Consider the following 19,472-nt stretch of genomic DNA (forward strand, 5'->3'; position numbering starts at 1 on the left):
CTGTATTTATAGTCTGATGTTAATAGTCCATTTACAATTAAAACTTCTACGTTCTGGCGTTTGAAGTTCAAATATTAGTAAGCTGAAATGGGGTATGAATAAACTATAGTCCTGTTACACTGGCGCGTAATTACGAACATCTTAGACTGCACATGTTGTTAAATAAATACATTTGCGTTTTTATATTTTAATGGAGTAGTTCTTTTTAATGGAGTAGTTCATTAAAGTTGTATATGGCAAGGCAAAGTGATCAATATTTTAAAAAAACTTTAAAAGGATTTTTTTGAACATGGCTTGTCTTGTGTTATTTTTAACCAGAGCCTATTTGTTGTAAACAATAATTTCAAACAGCGTTTTTTTCCGCTAAACTTCTCAGTTACACATATTCAAAAATGCATTGTCACCTCGTGGACAGCAATTTGCGTGCTGATACCATCGGCGCTGTCAGCCATTCGTTGTGCCGTTGCTGCAATTTTTCAAAATCTGTCGCTTTTATTTTCACACATGATTGCCTCTCTTCGTTTGCACGGTTTTTGTTGACATCAGCAAGTATGTTTGAAGAATTTGAGCTTTAACTGTAAATGACATAAAGACTAATTTATCATAACCATCAACTTATATTTTAATGGCACACACCTCTTTTGTACATAAATTACACTGAGTAAGTTAGTATATATAATCGTACTATCTAAGGAAATACCGGATGTTAATAATAATAATCCCAATCTAAGCCTTAACATTCTTTTTAAGGCACGGTTTGAAATATTTCTTTTAATTCAATTTTCAGACCTTCGAACTGCGCGATAACAAATTATATTGGTAGTTGTTATTTAAAATATCGAAAATCAAAAATGAAAGACCTGTAAAGAGTTTTTTTTAAAGTCGGTTAGAGATCATGAAAACAACATACGTTTAAGAACCGCGTGGAGCGAAATCGTAAAAAAATCAATCTGTTCCTTTTAAAAGTAGGTCGGTGAGCATAGTGTCTCTATCGGCAGAATATTAAGTAATTTGACCTCGTGGCGCCGGATATTAGGTTATTTGGAGGCTCCGACCATCCCCCCTCATCCCACCGTAGGCTTTACCGTGATTAAATTAAAAAAGAATGGCGGTTGGAATTTTGCTGTGATAATATTAAAAATTAGTAAAGCCACTCGACTGTGCCATAACGATTTATCTAAGAACTTAATCTTTGATTAACTGTTAGTGATACTGAATATTGTGCTCAATTATTGATAATAATTTTACTTTTTAAAATGTATAATTCTAAAACAAGTGTGAATAAATTATTTTTAAACATCGAACTAACAACGCCCGGGAATTTACGTCAAATTTTGTTTTTCACAAATAAAATAATTTTAGTCTGGATTTATTTAAAATAATATTACATTAACTTCCCACTTAAAGATAGCATTACGAAAGCTAGCACAAACATATTTAACAGAATTATTCGCAATTGAGTAAACAAAGAAATAACAAAATTTAAGAAGTGCAAAGAATTAGCGGCTGTGAAATTGGATAAGAGCGCTCAAGATCGAAGATTTTCTTCTTTCCAAGTCGCTTTGTACGGACGAAACTTATATATCGGTGTCGGTACACCATAAACAATTACTTTGAAATCCACTAAACAATGTTTACAGAGTACACGGTCACAGATCAAAGCTAAATTCATTCCACAGAGTAATGTTGTGTATTGAGAGACTCAGTCCTGAGGGAGGTCGGCCGAAGGTTGCAGCGTCCGCCTCTGTGCCCAAGTTTACACATGTCAAAGGAGTTCATTAGTTTAATTTCATTAGGTATTCGTAAGCTGCAGGCTTTATTCACTTTTATGTAGGCATACTAATTTTAGTGTGGTCATTTGGTTGAGGTACGCGATACCGATGTATTAGATTGATTGGTTATCGCTGTTGGTGAAGAAGTGACTTATGAAAATATGTTCGGATTATTTTAACTTTAACGTTTTACCTAATAGCACAATTACTTAATTATTTAAAGCAGCTTATTCGATTAGCCCAGGCATTTCTTTAAAGGATTTGGAGCTCAGACGCGGGTTTATTTTGTTTAATTTAGACTATCACACACATCCTAGCAGCAATTAACCCCAAACTAACTAGTGTTCTAAGCTACCTACCTGTTGAATTTATGTTTTTTTTTACACATTTTATTAACCTTTTACGTAGAAAATGATTAAAATAAATATAAAAATAAAAAATGTAGATGATATTTTTTACTAATTTTCTTCAATTGAAAAGTTTGCCTTAATCTGCCTGCATCCAACGACTACATCGAAGCTTCTGATTTACAAACCGTGAAAGTATAACAAAAAAGAATTAGCCGATGATATAATCGGAATTAAATAAAGTCCCGTCGTCGGGGGGACAGCGCCGCGCGTACATTTTCATGAATAATGACCGTCAAATTTGGGCCGGTCCTATTAAAAGTTGCCAAGATTATGGGCATTAGCTGCGAACGAATTCAACTTTTCCATAAGGATTCTGGTGTTTTTTGCCACTGAAAGATGAGAAGGGTAGCAGTACCTCGCTGGTTCTCATTTCTTTTTTAATAAGATCTGATCCTGTTGTATTGGGTTTCAGTGTCTTAATTACACCATTATTTTACTTTCATTATTATTTTTAAATCACCCGACACTGATATTGGGAAGCACTTGAAACTTTAATTTGAATGAATACCTATTATATAATTGGTGTGGGAGTAGTAATAAATAGGACAAGTAAATTTACATTAAATAAATGAAACTGGAATTACTAATAAACCCGCAATTATATTTATATTCCTTCGTCGGTATTTTAGTTTTAATTATTTTCCTTGCTCGTTCACCGACATCGCCCACATCGCTAGTAATTAATGCAAAATTATTATGACTGCGGCTTCATACTTTTCAAATGAATGCTTAGTGTTCTACTCGCTTTGCAGACATTCTGTGATGCTTCCATACTAGGGTGGCCTCTTTGGTTCAATACCTATATAGGTTCGTATATTCAGTGGGTTCGAGTTTCTGAGTTGAGCTATGAAATATTGGGCTTTTTTTCAAAAAATGCTCAGTAAAAAGTGACTTCTATTTTTGCCGAGAAATTGTTATCCCAGAGTTGGTAAGTTAGCAGTCCCAGTCATTATTATCTGTAACACTGTAAGCCCGCCAACCAGCATTGAAGCAGTATTGAGGGTTTAAGTCCTTTATCTCCTTCTCTACTTGGAGTGAGGCCCGGCTCTGTAGTACGCGACAAACAAGACTGACAAATTATCTTAAAGTGTTTGTCAAGTCAAACGATATATGTTTGAATGTGTGCGCAGCAGGACTTTATTACCATAGGTTGAATAATAAGTTGACTCCGATGTGAATGGAAAAATCACTTTAATTATGAGAAATATAAATTGAACATGTGTACATAGGCCGGTGGTCGGAAGGCAAGAGGAGCGATTACAAATTACAATCGGCGGGCAGTGTTGCCAGCACGATTTTATACAATTCCTTTATTTACCATAATGTTGCCTGCAACATGCTGCGGCCTCATGATGTTATGAACTATACAATTGTTAAATAATATGTAAACTGGGAATTTAAACATTTTACAAGTTAAGTTTAGTTGTTGCTTACAATGTTAAATTTAAAATTTTCTTAATAATAATTAAATACTAATTGGAATCTATTGGCAATACACATATTTTGTTAATGGCTCGAACGTGTGTTTTTTTATTTGGGGTCATGACCTCGACGGCCCTGACCTTTCCATCGTGACCAGGACATAATCTTACAATTCGTGCCATGGGCCAGTACATAGGATATAAATTATCATCCTTTAGAATAACTAAACTTCCTACTTTAACATTATTCTGGTCTTGGCGCCATTTTGGCCTATTTTGGAGAACATTTAAATAATATTTATGCCAAACCTTCCAAAATTGTTGTTTTAAATTAGTACATAGCTGCCAAAACTTAAGTTTATTTTTAGGTACATTAATTAAATTGTTTTCTGGATACATAGTTAACGCACTACCAATAATAAAGTGACCAGGTGTTAAATAACAAAAGTCATCTGGATCAGATGAGAGTGATAACAATGGTCTTGAATTAAGTACAGCTTCAATCTCACAAAGAACTGTGTTAAGCTGTTCATATGTTAATAAACTATTTTGTACAACTCGCCTTAAATGGTATTTTGTACTTTTAACTGCTGCCTCCCAGAGACCACCAAACGTAGGAGAATAGCACGGAATGAAATGGAAATTTATACCTTGTTCTGCAGCAAATTTTTGTACGTTTGCCTGGTGATACTGAGATGCATGCAGCTTATACAATTCATTTAATTGGTTGCTAGCCGATTTGAATGAGCTAAAATTGTCACAGTGGACCTGGCTGGGCTTTCCACGTCTGCTTATTTGCCTTTTGAGACAGCCTAGAAATGTTTCTGTGGTTAAGTCCGAAGCCAGTTCTAAGTGAACTGCCTTCGTGGTAAAGCATACAAAAACGCATATATAACCTTTTCCGACTACAGAGCGTCTAATCCGCGATAGCTTGACGTCTACAGGCCCAGCAAAATCCAAGCCGATAACCTGGAACGGTCGGCTCGTGGCTGTGACACGGCAGGCTGGCAGTGAGCCCATTAGCTGTTGAGCAGCTGTCGCCTTATTTCTAAAACATATAATACATTTGTGGGTTATTTTCTTAATATGTAATAAGCCATTTACAATCCAAAATTTTTGGTTTAAACTTGAAAGCAGAAGCTTAGGTCCTGCATGCAGTAATCTTTCATGTTCGCTTTTAATAATCAAGCTAGTAATTAAAGAGTCCTTTGGTAGGATAACAGGATGTTTTTGTGACAGTGGTATGGCAGCATGGTGTAGCCTCCCACCTACACGTAAAAGACCTAGCTTATCAATGAAAGGATGTAGGTTCACAAGAGTTCCTTTTAAATTATTGCCTTTGCAAAGTGCATTAATTTCAGATTTGAAATGGACACCTTGTTCATGTTTAACTATAACCATTAAGGCATTTTCAAGCTCTGAGCTTGTTAAATATTTACTATTTATTTTATTTTTATGTTTATTTACATTATTCAAAAATCTTAACATATAAGCCATGAGCCTAATGATTTTTGTAATATTAGAATAATTATATAATTGTTTGAAAATATATTCAATAGAATTTGATGATTGGTCATCAGAAAGCACTAAGCAAGGCCTCACCTCGGGTAGAATGCTGGGGAGCTCTGGTTTACAGCAATCAAAATTGTACTCACTGTTATGTAGAAACTGTGGCCCGTTCCACCATAACTGGCACCGGTTCAGCTCGCCTGGCTTTAGTCCTCTGCTGATGAGGTCGGCAGGATTTTCTTTGGTGTTGACATAAAGCCATGACCATGCACCTGTAGCCTGACGAATGACACTCACTCTGTTCGCTATATAAGCTTGAAGCTGCATCAATTCAGTGTCAATCCATGCAAGAACAATCTTTGAATCACTGAATAGATATACATCCTTTATTTTAACTTTAAGCTTAAGTGAATCATATGTTTTTGCCATTAACTTAGATAACAAGAGTGCAGCATTCAATTCAAGCCTTGGCACTGTCATGCCCTTCTTTTGAATAGGATTTATTCTAGATTTCGAACAGAGCAAGTAAGCATTTGAGTTACCTAATTTGTTGACTCGCAGGTATACACAGCAACCGTAGGCCGTGGAACACGAAGCATCAGCAAATCCCACCAGCTCTGCAGTGTAATTTTCTGAAATATCTATATTTCTACTTAGTTTAATTGGCTCCATTGCTAATAGATCAGCTGTAAACTGTAGCCACTCTTCTTGAATGTTAAGAGGGGGTGTGGAATTCCAATCAATATTTTGTAGCCATAATTTTTGCATGATGACCTTTGCTGTTACTATAATAGGACTTGCAAACCCCATAGGGTCGTAGAATCTACCTATGTAACTTAATATTCTTCTTTTTGTTATTTCTTTAGGGTTAAACGGTTCAGGGGATGATATTATAAAGTTATCATCTATAACATTAATGCGCAGCCCTAAAGCTTTCATGTCGAAATTTTCTTTTTGCAAATCTAAACTACAAAAATGTTGTTGCTCGGTCTGTGGTATATCTGACAGTATGCTTTTATTATTTGAGGCCCACTTGTGTGTATGAAATCCACCTAGACTGAGTATTTCGCGTAGTTGATTCCTTGCAGTTATAACTGAGTTGAAATCATGATCTGTGTAAAGAATATCGTCAACATATGTATGATTATTAATTATGTTGGAAGCTAGAGGATACAAATTTTCGTACCTAATTGCTAGCTCCTTTAAACAACGTGTTGCCAAGTAACTAGAGCTTTTTAAACCGTATGTTACTGTGTCTAATCTAATACATTTAATTGATTCACTTGGATTGTCTCTCCAAAGTATGTTTTGTAGAGAAGTGAATTTGGGATCAATTTTTATATTGCGGAACATATGTTTGATGTCCGTTGTGAATGTATATTTGCCAAATCTGAATAGCATGAGTATATCAAAAAGATCTTTTTGCACTACCGGTCCATTGAGTTGTAAACTGTTTAAGCTGACTTTCTTGTCAGTTTTCATTGAAGCATCAAATACACACCGAAGTCGGGTTGTACTTGAATTTTCATTTATGACTGCATGATGGGGTAAATAGTAAGTTGCTTGTTTGTTTACGTCATACAGTTCAATGTCCATATAATGACCATGGTTAAGTGATAAGTATTCATGGATAAATCTTTGATATTGCATGAATAGATTTGGATTTGAATGCAATTTCTTTTCTAAATTTAAAAATCTCTTTAAAGCAATGAAAGGATTCGCCTAATATACCATTAATATCTTCTAAAGGTAATTTCAATGGTAAGGCAACTTGAAAGTGATTATTTTCTAATTTGACAGAGCTTTGAAATATTTGTTCACACAGCTCCTGTTCAGAAGTTTTTTCATGGAATAATTCTGGGACCTTTTCATAAGACCAAAACTGAGAAATTGTTTTTTGTATATCTAGCTCACATTTTAATGCTACTTTGTGACAAGATGGTTTGGATAAATTGACTGGCAAACCTCCTCCTATTATGTGACCAAATAGTGTTGGAAATATGTGTAATTCAAACCCTGGAGACCCTTGTGATGTAGTGTGACACGAAGCAGTAGGGAGAACCTGTTGTGACCCGTGAGGATCACTTGCAGCTGGTGAGCTGAGGTTCATTGGCACCACCACCACGCTCTGATTGCTCGGCAACAGGGTAGTAACTGCATGATGATCCCTGCGTGGCGAGAGCTGCTACCCGTGAGTTACCCGCAGTGTGACCTTGCTCAGCATTTTCTAAAGCCAAGGCCCGTTTCTCAAGGTACTGGAGAAACTCTTCCAGGCTCGGCTTGTTATCAGAGCTTCTATCCATTTGGTAGGCTCTCGTTGTAAAGCTATCTAGTTTACGGGAGAAAATGCAAAGAAGTATGGGACTCCAATGTATTACATTAGGCTCATGAATGCTTATGGCAGCTAATTGTTGTCTAATACATGACACAAAGTCTCTTAAATTACTAGCCGTGGACTTAGTGATACATTTCAAATCTAACAAATGGCTTATATGTTCATTGACAATTTTATACTTATTTTCATACCTATTTTCTAATAATTTGAGTGCTTCACTATAGCTCTCAGGGGTTATTGGTAAATTTTTTATTAAGTCTAAAGGTTCACCTATGAGATATGATCTTAAGTAGTATAATTTTTGTATGACGTCTAGACTTGAATTATTATGTATCATTGATTTAAAAAGGCTTATGAATGGTATATACTCGGTGAATTTACCGTTAAACTGTTGGATGTCCACGGGAGGTAAGTGAGTTTTTGCCGCTACACTCGGTTGAGCAACTGAATTGGTTGAAGACGCGGGTGCAAACCCACGTTGCGCAATCGCCTTGTTTAACATCGTTACCATTTTGTAAAACTTTTCTTCGACGACGTCCACGCACTCCTCATCTTTGGGATTCAAATGTAAAATGTCTTTGCACAAGTCTTCGTATTCATTAAAAGTTTTTTCCAGTCGGTCGCGCCGAACCATGAGTTCCTCCACGTGGTTCTTTAGTAGATTTGCCTCTTCTGCTTCTAAATACTGATAAAGCCGCGTGATTGTGCGCTTTGCGTAACCGCGTGCTACATTTTTTCTTGATAATTCGTCCTCCATTATGATTTACGACGTATATACTAATAGGTATTTCCGAAATACACTGATTTATGGTTACAATTGCTCGAATAACGCCACTGAGTTATGATATAACTTTTTTGAACAGAAATTGCTATTCACTTTAGTATTAGCACTGATTTTACTTTTAGTTTTAATGCAATAAAGAGACTTGATACACTGCGCAGACGACGATGACAAAATGGCGCGGGGCGCCGTCCCTCGTCTCGATGATGTTGCGTTCGCCACGTTTTTACCTCGTGGTCGTAGCGCTGGCGCGATGCTGCTTTCTCCCTCACTCCCACTGGCGACGTATCTCTGCTTTGCGCTCTCACGCGTTGGCTCACGGTAGATTATAGATGAATATTGCGTAAGTCAATCAGAGCGGCAACGTCGCGTTGCGGACCTTTGTCTTTTTGCAAATGTTTGATTCTCAATAATGAAAGCGTATTTTACCTCTCGCTGTCTTCAATCGGAGGGCCGAAGGACCATGTGCCAGCAGGACTGTATTACCATAGGTTGAATAATAAGTTGACTCCGATGTGAATGGAAAAATCACTTTAATTATGAGAAATATAAATTGAACATGTGTACATAGGCCGGTGGTCGGAAGGCAAGAGGAGCGATTACAAATTACAATCGGCGGGCAGTGTTGCCAGCACGATTTTATACAATTCCTTTATTTACCATAATGTTGCCTGCAACATGTCAGCACTTATCTTTGAGAAGACACACAAAGACCTAAAAATTAAAATGCACCACGCTGTATTACTGATATTAATTATAAAAAATACGTATACATTTTCCAATAAACATGAAATACACATACATGCATAATTACACAAACAAGAATTACACAAGATAGATCCTTAAAAGGAAACTAGAGAGCTATCAAAGCAGATTTTACAAAACAAGAGCAAAAAGCTCATGGCTGCCTGTAATAACTCAACATAGAGCTACCTACTTTTCTTTTTATTTACACAAAAAGATTCAATTACTAAATCCTTTGGATGTAATAAATTAAATCCAAGTTTCCGCCAAACTTTGTCTCCATTCCTCTTATTACAAACTCCAGCTTTTAAATATTAGCAAACCGACCCGCTCGTCGGTCAGAGAGAGCGAACTCTCCGCTATGTAGGTTGCAGGAGACTTTTATTTCTCCATCTTGAGCGAACTTGCTAATACTAGGTTTTTTCTTGTATTGTTGTATTCTTAAGCCGTCTTATATAACTTGAATTACTTTACCAACCGGTTTTCCTCCAGCGACAATTTTTCAATATTTTTTAAATTTAATTTATGATTCAAACTACGAGTAGCTCACCGGTTTGGCGCACATGATTAAGGACGCAGAGCCTGCAATAGTTACATGCTTCTTTTTATGAAGGCAAGTTCGTCAGCCCAAGTTTCTACCATTTATGGAATTTAAATTGTACTGAATTTGGAGAGAAATATCTTAGAGGCATTCAAATAACACATCCTGCAACGCGTAACCCTGTGCCTGTCAACCTGAGGGCCTGTGCCTGTTAATAACACCGGCAACCAAGTATTAAAATCAAAACACTGCAACAACAGCGTGCGTGATAGAAATAAGCAGGGTATTATTTACCCGGACGAGCTGAATAGATAACTCGATTAGGTATGTATAATCTCTTATAAACGAAAATTTCGTTTCATAGATGCTACTTTCCGAACACCTTCGAAACGGCCTAACCGATTTTGATGAAGTTTTATATATGTTGGTTGTATGTATTGGAACAGGTTGTTAATTATTTTCATAATTAACAACCCCTAAATAACGTTCACCTCGTTTTCAAGGCAAAATAACGTTTGGCGCGTCAACTAGTTAAAAATATATTAATATTTCGCATAGCGGGGCATAAACTACAGGAGAGTGGAATTTAGAGCTTACGCCCACCATGCCGTGGCAGCTATAACCGGGCAGTTATAAAAGTCATCGTATTATAACATTAGAATCTAAATCAGCGTCGTTTTGTGCGATATCATTCCCAACCAATCCCATAAATCAACTTCGGATCCGACATTTTGCGGGAAATGACGTTATTATAAAAACAGGGACGTTTATTGGTTTTCCGTTCCCTGTTTGATATTATGATATATAAATTTGATGGAAATTGTTCTTTTTCCGATACAAATAGGTAATTCTGTTTCGGGGGATTTTTATAATCCATTTGCTCTTTTAAATTTAATTAACAATTAAAATATAAAAAAATGTTTTCTACTGCGTTGCGCTGCAAGAAATCTTATTATTATTTAAGACAGTTATGAGTAATACTCGATCATTATTGGAACGGTTCCATTTAATTTACTATTTTTTTTTTAAGCTTCTTCCATCTTCTTCCACAAATGCCAAAATTAATCCATTCGCTTCCCGCTACCTGAGCGATATCATCATCCTACCGTCTCATTCACTTTCTTCCAACATTTCTTTTCCCATGGATCTGTTTAACGTGTGGTTTAAATAATCCATTTTTATCTTAAAATGTCCGGCTCATTTCCAGTGTTCAGACTCAGTTCTTTTCATAAATTCAAAATTCTTTTATTTCACTTTTGAAACGTCAAGTTTGACTATTTATAAAGACTCTATTACCGGTTCGGAAGACAGGTTCTGCTGAAGAGAGCCAGCAAGTAATTCAACAGTTGCTCTTTTGAAAAATAAATAATTTTCATTTTTGGTTGGAATAAGTTTGTCGGCCCTTGGAATAATTTTCCTGTTTGGTTTGCCCAAAGCCCATGGTTTTCCTCACAGAACATAATGCGCTTAAGCTAGAGCTTACCGGTTTTTCATCTTAACACGAGGTGACCCATATACATATAGTTTGCTTCGTCAACTATAACTTTTAAAAAGAGAAAACAAATCCAAGCCAACAATGATGATAATAAACTGGAAAAGAGAGATTAAAAAACAACTTTCCCTAAGAAAGAACGGCTTACCGCGAGTAAGTCGAAGAATACGCCAGTTCAGTGCAAATATTAAAAAGCGGGCTGCTACGTATTTGAGGAACAAGGAACGAGGAACGATCGAGACAAGGAACTTGTGCCCGTCTGGAACTTCTTGGCTTTTATTATTCCTTTTTCCTTTAGTTCGATGTTTGAAATATTTAAATGTCGGTATTCGTTTTGATCTGAATATAGAATGAGATTAGATATTCTATTTAGATCCTATTTTTGTATTGTTATAACGGAACGGAATCCTAATATTCAATACGACTCCTCGCCGTTCCTTTTTCTTTAATGTCTTTTGCGAATGTGTCTTCTGTCTATAAATACATTTTATGTTTGAGTAAAAACTGAGCTTCAGAATTAAATTTGAGTATATTTCTCTCAGGTATTAGGTATTTTGACGACCTCCGTGGCGCAGTGGTATGCGCGGTAGATTTACAAGACGGAGGTCCTGGGTTCGATCCCCGGCTGGGCCGATTGAATTCATAATTCATAATTCTTTATTTGCAAATTGTTAAATACAGATCTTGATATAAATGTTGGCATACAATTTGCTACAAAATAGCATGCAAATTTAAAAATAATGTTATAACTAAATTACATTGTAATTATTTGTAATTATTGAATTGAATACACTATAATTATTGAAATTTACGTAATGACTATGATGTTAACATTATTAATTTATTATTATGTCCGTTATACGTTTCTTCGTTACGTATGAAGTTTTCTTCATTAGTCCAGGTCTGGCTAGTTACCACCCTAGACCTACCGCCAAGCGATTTAGCGTTCCGGTACGATGCCGTGTAGATACTGAAAGGGGTGTGGATTTTCATCCTACTCCTAACAAGTTAGCCCGCTTCCATCTTAGATTGCATCATGTCTTACTATTAGGTGAGATTGTGGCTGACTTGTAAAAAATAAAAATAAAAAAGCTGCCTCTCTGAGAGCAGTGGTTAGCCTATGCGTGTCGGATCGTAAGGTCCTGGGTACAAGTCGAGTAGAGTTTGTCGCAGTATCAGAGTAAGTTTTGTGACATCTATGAGAAAATGTGAAGCTGTCAGTATCGTGACTGATTATTATTTATTATCCCTAAAATCTGATAGTAATCACATCGTTGAACCTGAGCCCACCAATCAACATTGGTGCTGTGTGGTGGGTCTAAATAACAAATTTGTTGTTTAAAGAAAAAGGCCTTGAAAGTTGGATAAATATTATGTTGTTAATTAGTTTAGTTATTATCAAACAAAATATTGCGATTGCGGACGTAGAATTAAAATGCAAAACTAATTAACGCTGCCGTCAGCTCGAAAATTAGTTGTCGTGTTAATTAATTTTCAACATCAACACCAGCAATGTCAATAATACATAGTTTGATAGTAACAGCCACTCGTACACTGCGCTGCGTCTCGCCAGATATACAGCAGCCCTAATGGTGCCTTATTGGATACAATTTCAAGTCAACTTGATTGAAAAATTATAAAATTCAGAGAAGTTCAGAGGTCTGGCTCTGTAGTTGGTTTGAACCTACAGAGACAGACCTCTCCCTCACAGGAGGACTTATTATGACGTAACGGGTAGAAACGACAGTGATTGTATCATTATTTTGTGGTAGAGGAAACACCACGAGCAGGTCCCAGGACTTGTGACCTTGGGTGTAGGTTTAAAGAATCCCTTTAGAATGCATGGACACTCATCTCCCCTGCCCGACATGACAGCCATGCCCACATTAAACATTATCGATAATTAGAACACAAAACATTAATTATGATTACAACAAAACATCATAGCACAAAATCACTATAGCAACTAAGCTCAAGTCATCAAATACCCTCTCATTTAAACCACCACCATTACAACAACTTCGTACAAAACTTTCCCGTTTCTTTAATGTCAATTGATGCTTTGGGTGATAATGCTTAATTTTGTAATGATCACTATCAGATTTTAATGATAATTAACAAGACGAACAGATTTATGTACTCTCTGTGTGTAACTACCTAACTGAGCATTTCGCAGAATAAAGCTAAATATTTTAAAACCTGACCCTGAATTCGAACCCATGACCTCGAGATGAAAAGAAGCAGATGTTAACCAATGGACAAACAAGTCGTGTACAGCTACGAATAACTGTAACAAACGATTACATAAAAAACTTACACAAACACTTTTATACGGAGATAAAATAATAAGAGTAGCAAACATGGTGGTCCGTCCTACAAATCACATAAAATGCCCGGAATAGTGTAAGAGCGACAAATGAATAAAATTCCACCATGGACGATTGTAATGTCGCCATAATTTTACCGAGTCGGGGACAACGGCACTATTGTTCTTTATGCCCCGTTGTTCTTTGACCCATTTGGGGCTTATCGCAAAAGTTCGCGTATTAATATTTTATTGTCACACTTTATAGACGTATTTAGTGGAAATTATTGTGTTGCAATGAATTTAGTATATCTCTTTGTGGATCATAAAACAGGAAAGTCGTTTGCCGATGATGTACGGGCGCCGCTCGGGTGGACTCGAAAAATGTTTAACTTCGTTGAATATTTGTACGCTCCGACCCGGCTTGTAGATGAACGTTAGATGAAACAAAGCCGTGATAATGACGCCAATAGCAACAACGAAATTATCACACGAGGTCTACGACCTCCCAGCCTATTCACTAATTTTAGAGTATACTTAGTATTAGTAGTAGCATTAAATAATAAATAATGAATACGAAATCACGTGACCTAAGAATTACTAACAATAGCTAGTCGTGTATATCCAAAGTAACTCAAAGTAAGTGAATAGGCCCGCAGTATGTATGTATGAATATAAATGTTAATTTTACCTACTAAAATAGAATTGTGTTTCTTTAAATCCTATTAGTAGTTTCTCTTCAAAAAAATTAATTTTATTTGTGTAGAAACAAAGTTTTTTACTGTTTTGTATTCCATTTCGTGGTATCTGTTTTAATCTCATCGGATGCAGCGCTAACGTTTAGGCACACTGGCGACGCGACTACCTACTTTAACAAATTAATAACCCTAATGGCAAAAAATTCATTTTACTGCCTCTGAAGCTTGAATTGTTTCTAAAATACGTCATTAAAGTTGACATAGTTTTTTATATCTATCTATATCTATACTAATATATAAAGCTACAGAGTTTGTTTGTTTGTTTGTTTGATTGAACGCGCTAATCTCAGGAACTACTAGTCGGATTTAAAAAAAATCTTTCAGTGTTAGGTAGGCCATTTATCAAGGAAGGCTATAGGCTATAGTATATTCCCGTTGTCTACGTGAACGGGAACCACGCGGGTAAAACCGCGCGGCGTCAGCTATAATCTATAAAATTACTTAATTACATCCTACTAATAAATATCATAAATGCGTTTGTATGGATTATGAGTTTTATGAGTTAAGGAGTAACAAACATTCAGAGAGACCTCTGGATGTTTGTTACTCCTTAACTCTGCAACTATTGAACCGATTTGAAATTTACAACAAGGAAAGATAATACCCTGGATTATATTGGACACATAGACTCATTTTCATCCCTGAAAATTTCATGGTTCCCGGGGATTTGCGAAAAACTGAATTCCACGCGGAGAAAGTCAAAACAAACGAACAAAATGTATATTAAGTTTGTAGAATTTATTGAGTTCCTAATCTTACAATAGGGCTTTAACCGAACCGAAGAAATACTTGTTTCGGTCTAGAGGGTATCACTGCCAACATTTATGCCTTGCTCAAAATTTATGCTTCAGATTCAATTATTTAGAAAATAGTGTTGTTTTAAGCGGTGGTAAAACCATTACTATAAAAAAAATTAAAAAAAAGCAAACGTTAATAACCAAACAAACACCGCACCTTGTCCCGCTTCACCATGCTTGGTCCTATGATGAATAACTGCGACAGTATTGTCGACAGCATGAAGTGAAACAACAGTTTGTATTTCGTTGCTGTCCAATAAATTTCTCTCCATTCTATTAGCAATGCTAAGAGCCATCGCTTAGCCGAAAGTGGTTAAGTGTTGCCAGCACGAGCGGCCATTCCGGACGCTTTAGTGGAAATATATTCTTAACGGCGCTCTCAGCTGACGGATTCGCCCTATTTTAGGGACACAACGTATTTATTGCGAAAAGTGTTTTATAGTTTGCTAGCTGACCCGCCTCCATTTCCCGTAACCCGAACATTAAATGGTTATCTGATGTTGGTGTAATTGGGTATGCGTTACTTTTGACTAGGTGATCCTCTGTTCAATTCCTATATTTTTACTTGACTTTACCCATGTCAGGTCCTGGATTGTTCATTAATGAAAACGAGTGATAGTGATGCATGTAAACTGTCGCCCAATGTCCCCGAGTCAGAAGGTGATATCAATATCAATATTTCCGACGCAATCCCAGTTAGGATTTTGCAAATCCTAAAAGTATTCCTGATTTTGCGAACGCATACACTTGGATACGAGACTTTCGCCACGAACTAGGCGATGAGTTAGTCGAGTTGAAGTACTGTGGGGTTTGAGTCGGAATTCGTCAGACATAAATGTCGTAATAACGTGTTTAATGAAACTTTGTCGTATTTGTACATTGACACAAGTATTGAGTGTGAGTCGGAAGTGTTTCCGGGAAATATGAAAATTTAATTTCGAGTAAATACGAACAGAACGTTGAAATTTGGGAATCGATAGTCGCTTTAGGGTAAATTAAATCACCTTCAAGGAAATTTGATGTGAATTAGCACAAATAATTGATTAAACTGAAGATCTTCCATAAATGTACAGCAAATGTAGAGTTTCTTAAAAACTTGTTTACTATATATATAATTGTAAAATAAATAATATACTCCAATAAACGAATGCATGTGAACGAAATGCGTATGTTGAGATGGATGTGTGGTGTGACATAGATAAAATAAGGAATGAGTATATAAGAGGAAGTCTGAAGGTGGCGCCAGTGACAGAAAAATTGAGGAGTAGAAGATTAGCTTGGTAATGTAATGCGTAGGGAGGAAAGTCATATTACTAGAAAAATGTTGAATGTCCAAGTGGAAGGACATAAGATGAGAGGAAGGCCAAAGAAGAGATGGTTGGATTGTGTGAAAGAGGACATGTGTGTAAAAGGATGTTGAATTGAAGATGAGAGGAAAGTGGATGATGAGTGGACGAGTAATAGAAACGAATGGAAAAGATTGACATACTTTTCCGACCCCACTTAAGTGGGATAAGGGTAAGGAGATGATGATGAATCGTATTCTATGTTTAATGAATAACTAAACTACTACCATAAGCGTATACATGAAATCAACTTATTAAATAACATAAAAAAAAATATTCGACCCAAAAATATACCTGTCGACTCTTGCACTATAAAAGTCAGTTTTTGCGTAACTTTCACAAGTAAAAAAAGCTGCAAGAAATACTGTAAGAGTTACTCCAATAAACTTGTTAGCGAACATTATTGGAACAATCATTAGTCAAGCTCTTTCCAGCAAGTTTTTCCGCCCGACTTGAAACGTGAATAGGGTCGCCATTCGAAAGTGGAATTAAACAGGACAAATCGCTTAAATCTTGAAATAAAATGTCATAGGTCAGGATTAGAACATTTATCATAATGGCTTTCCTTTTCGGGTATTCGAAATCCTTTTCGGTTTATGGGACACAATAATTCAATTGCTTTTGATATATTTCGAGTTTTTTTTTTGCTTTTTATTAAATTGAGCTGAGTGTTCTTCTTAATAGGTTATTTTTATTGTTTCACAGAAACACGTTACAATGTACATAATCAAAAACTAAATTATACTAAGTTGATATTTATATAGGTAACGTTTTCTTGTAGATACTTTCAAGATAAAGTTGGTTTAGCTTTATATTATACAAGCGGACGCCCGCGACTTCGTCCGCCCTTAGACCTCTTAAATTCAGCCCTTACAGTAGTATCGCTGTAGAAATGAAGTAAGTTCTCCCGTTCTCCCAGCACTTCCCTTCCTATTGATCGTAGCGTGATGAAAAGTATAACATAACCTGCTCAGGAGTATGAAGAATAATTGTACCAAGTTTCTTTAAAATCCGTCGAGTAGTTTTTATTTCTATAACGAACATACAGACAGACAGACAAAAATTTTACTGATTGCATTTTTGGCATTAGTATCGATTACTAATCACCCCCTGATAGTTATATTGGAAATATATTTCATGTACAGAATTGACCTCTCTACAGATTTTTTGGTAATTATGAATGATGACCATTGTCCGTAAAGACCATACCGCGTGGCCACTGAGCCATGACATTGTTGTTTTGTTACAACCGGCGTATTAACACTTGTTAAGTCACTACTCGCTATCAACAACTTTTAAAGCGAGCCGAGAAAAATAACTGGGAGTGTTGAAGATGACTTTGCGTTTACTCCCAGAGCGAAAAGTGCGAAAACTTAGCACATATTTCAACCGACTTCAAATGTGAAGTTTATAAAGTAGAATAGTTTGTTTTTCTTATCGAATTTTGGGCTGAAACTGAGCTTTTGAGCTATTACTCTAATGCAATCGTTTCAGCGAATGTGTAGTGTATAAACTTGTATTTATTTATTCATATATTCGATGATGAGTAGATTAATAACAAAGTATCTATTACAATGTAATTTAAAACAAATAACCTTATAAAGAAAATAAAAGTAGTTTCTATCACAATTTGTCTTGATTTCAAATAACCGTAGAATTAGAATTTTTCATGTACTTCGTATCTATCTGAAAGATCTCAACTGATTTGAGGACCTCCCTAATACAGCACGTTTAATTTTATTTAAAATATTACTATAATGTTCCATGAAGCAGCATGCTCCCTAATGTGTCAAACACGGAATAACTTGAGAACGGTAGTCGGTCTGTTAACAGATCACTTTCCGCTAAACAAACACTTCTTAATTCTAGGTATGACTGAAAGTTCTCTGTGAAACGCCAACATGGAGGGAAACGAGACACCGCTACACGTTATGCTTAGATGCAGCGGCGTAACGGAGCAACGAGCAACCTACATTGCCTCAGCGACTTACCATGAGGCTATCGGTGACCTGGGCGGCCTGTTAAGCTTCTGAATGAGTTTGGATCTACACCGAAGGACTCACGCACGACGGCCCATCACATGGCCAAGTGCGAGTGTGGTGTGTGGAGAAGGAAGAAAGAGAAGAAAATGATGAAAAATGATTCAAACAGATCAAGCTCTATAACGCCACAGACACGGCACGTACTCCACAATAATATTTATTATCCATCCACCTCATTACGCGGGAACAATCTAAAGGGCAAACGTAATCCTTAAGCTTTAAGCGCTTATTTCTATTAAACCGAATGAATATTAGTTTTTCATTCGCGTGATCGGCTATTTCGGTATAAAATCACGAGACTCTAACAGCCCGAGATTTGCCGATAAGCGTCGGCACTTAATGCTAATGGCGCAGAAATTAAGTTACACTCAAGTCGACGCGCGCCTCCCAAGTGTCGCTTCTAACTGAGGGGACGCGTGTTACTGTACTGCTGTTTTTATAAGATTAAATCTTTAAAAATCCAGTACAATTAATTTCATTTTTAAAGTTCCGTACCACAGAAGAAAAAACGGAACTTAAAAAGGTTTTGTTTTCTTATTTTGTTCATTCATTTATCTTCCAAAACTTTTCTCTATTGAAGCTCTTGATTTCGTATTGTTAACTATGGCCCAATACTTCGCAATTTTTTCCGCTTTATTTCCACCTGATGGTTAGTAATGATGTCACATAAGATAACATAGCGTAGCGAGTGTCTTTTTTGGTAAGGTACTAGCCACAATTAGAGGCTACCATCAGAACAGACTTGATCATTTAAAAAAAAATACTGTAGGAAATAGTAGTTTGAGATGGATATGACGTCGCTCGATCTCGTAGCTTGTGTCGACGCTAGGTAGCGCGACGGTAGCCATCAGGCGGAAACGAATGGCAATATCCATCCACACCTTTTGTTGAATAATCTTTCATGGGTGATTTTGGGATAGGCGGGGAGAGTGACTTGAGTGGAAAAGAGGAGTGTTTGTTAATTGTCAAAGGCGTCTTTAACCCTACACACAATGATCACAAGTTCGTGATTCCACTCAAGGTTTTCTTCACTTTTCCATTTAGGGTTTGTTTTGGTTACAGTTTGATTTATAATTAAGTTGTCCTGACAGATATTATGAATCATATCCTTGGTTCGATATTTTCTTATTTTTGTAATCCACTTATGAGTCTGCTAAAATATAAAAAATCCTGGATAATACAAATTTTGAACCGAAGCTCTCGTTTGTGTGGTAAGGTG

At 36.4% G+C, this 19,472-nt stretch overlaps 2 protein-coding genes across 5 annotated transcripts in view; one reads left to right on the forward strand and one right to left on the reverse strand.

The window, feature by feature from the left end:
• The window catches only part of LOC112049712 (zwei Ig domain protein zig-8-like), a 259,870-nt gene that overhangs the window by 209,735 nt on the left and 30,663 nt on the right, over positions 1–19,472 (forward strand). The window lies entirely within an intron of this gene.
• Positions 3,357–8,648, reverse strand: LOC128198891 (uncharacterized). Of its 3 annotated transcripts, none has more exons than XM_052886371.1 (2): positions 7,829–8,648; positions 3,357–4,651 (listed from the first exon to the last, which is right to left on the reverse strand). In XM_052886371.1, the coding sequence occupies exons 1-2, from the start codon at positions 8,202–8,204 to the stop codon at positions 4,623–4,625; spliced, it is 405 nt and encodes a 134-aa protein (XP_052742331.1). In that variant the 5' UTR covers positions 8,205–8,648; the 3' UTR covers positions 3,357–4,622. The 3 variants fall into 3 exon arrangements, with proteins under 3 accessions (XP_052742331.1, XP_052742330.1, XP_052742329.1); XM_052886370.1 differs by having other exon boundaries at positions 3,357–7,441; positions 7,829–8,641; XM_052886369.1 differs by having other exon boundaries at positions 7,829–8,190.

Source organism: Bicyclus anynana, chromosome 17, assembly GCF_947172395.1.
Source record: "Bicyclus anynana chromosome 17, ilBicAnyn1.1, whole genome shotgun sequence".
Taxonomy (NCBI): domain Eukaryota; kingdom Metazoa; phylum Arthropoda; class Insecta; order Lepidoptera; family Nymphalidae; genus Bicyclus; species Bicyclus anynana.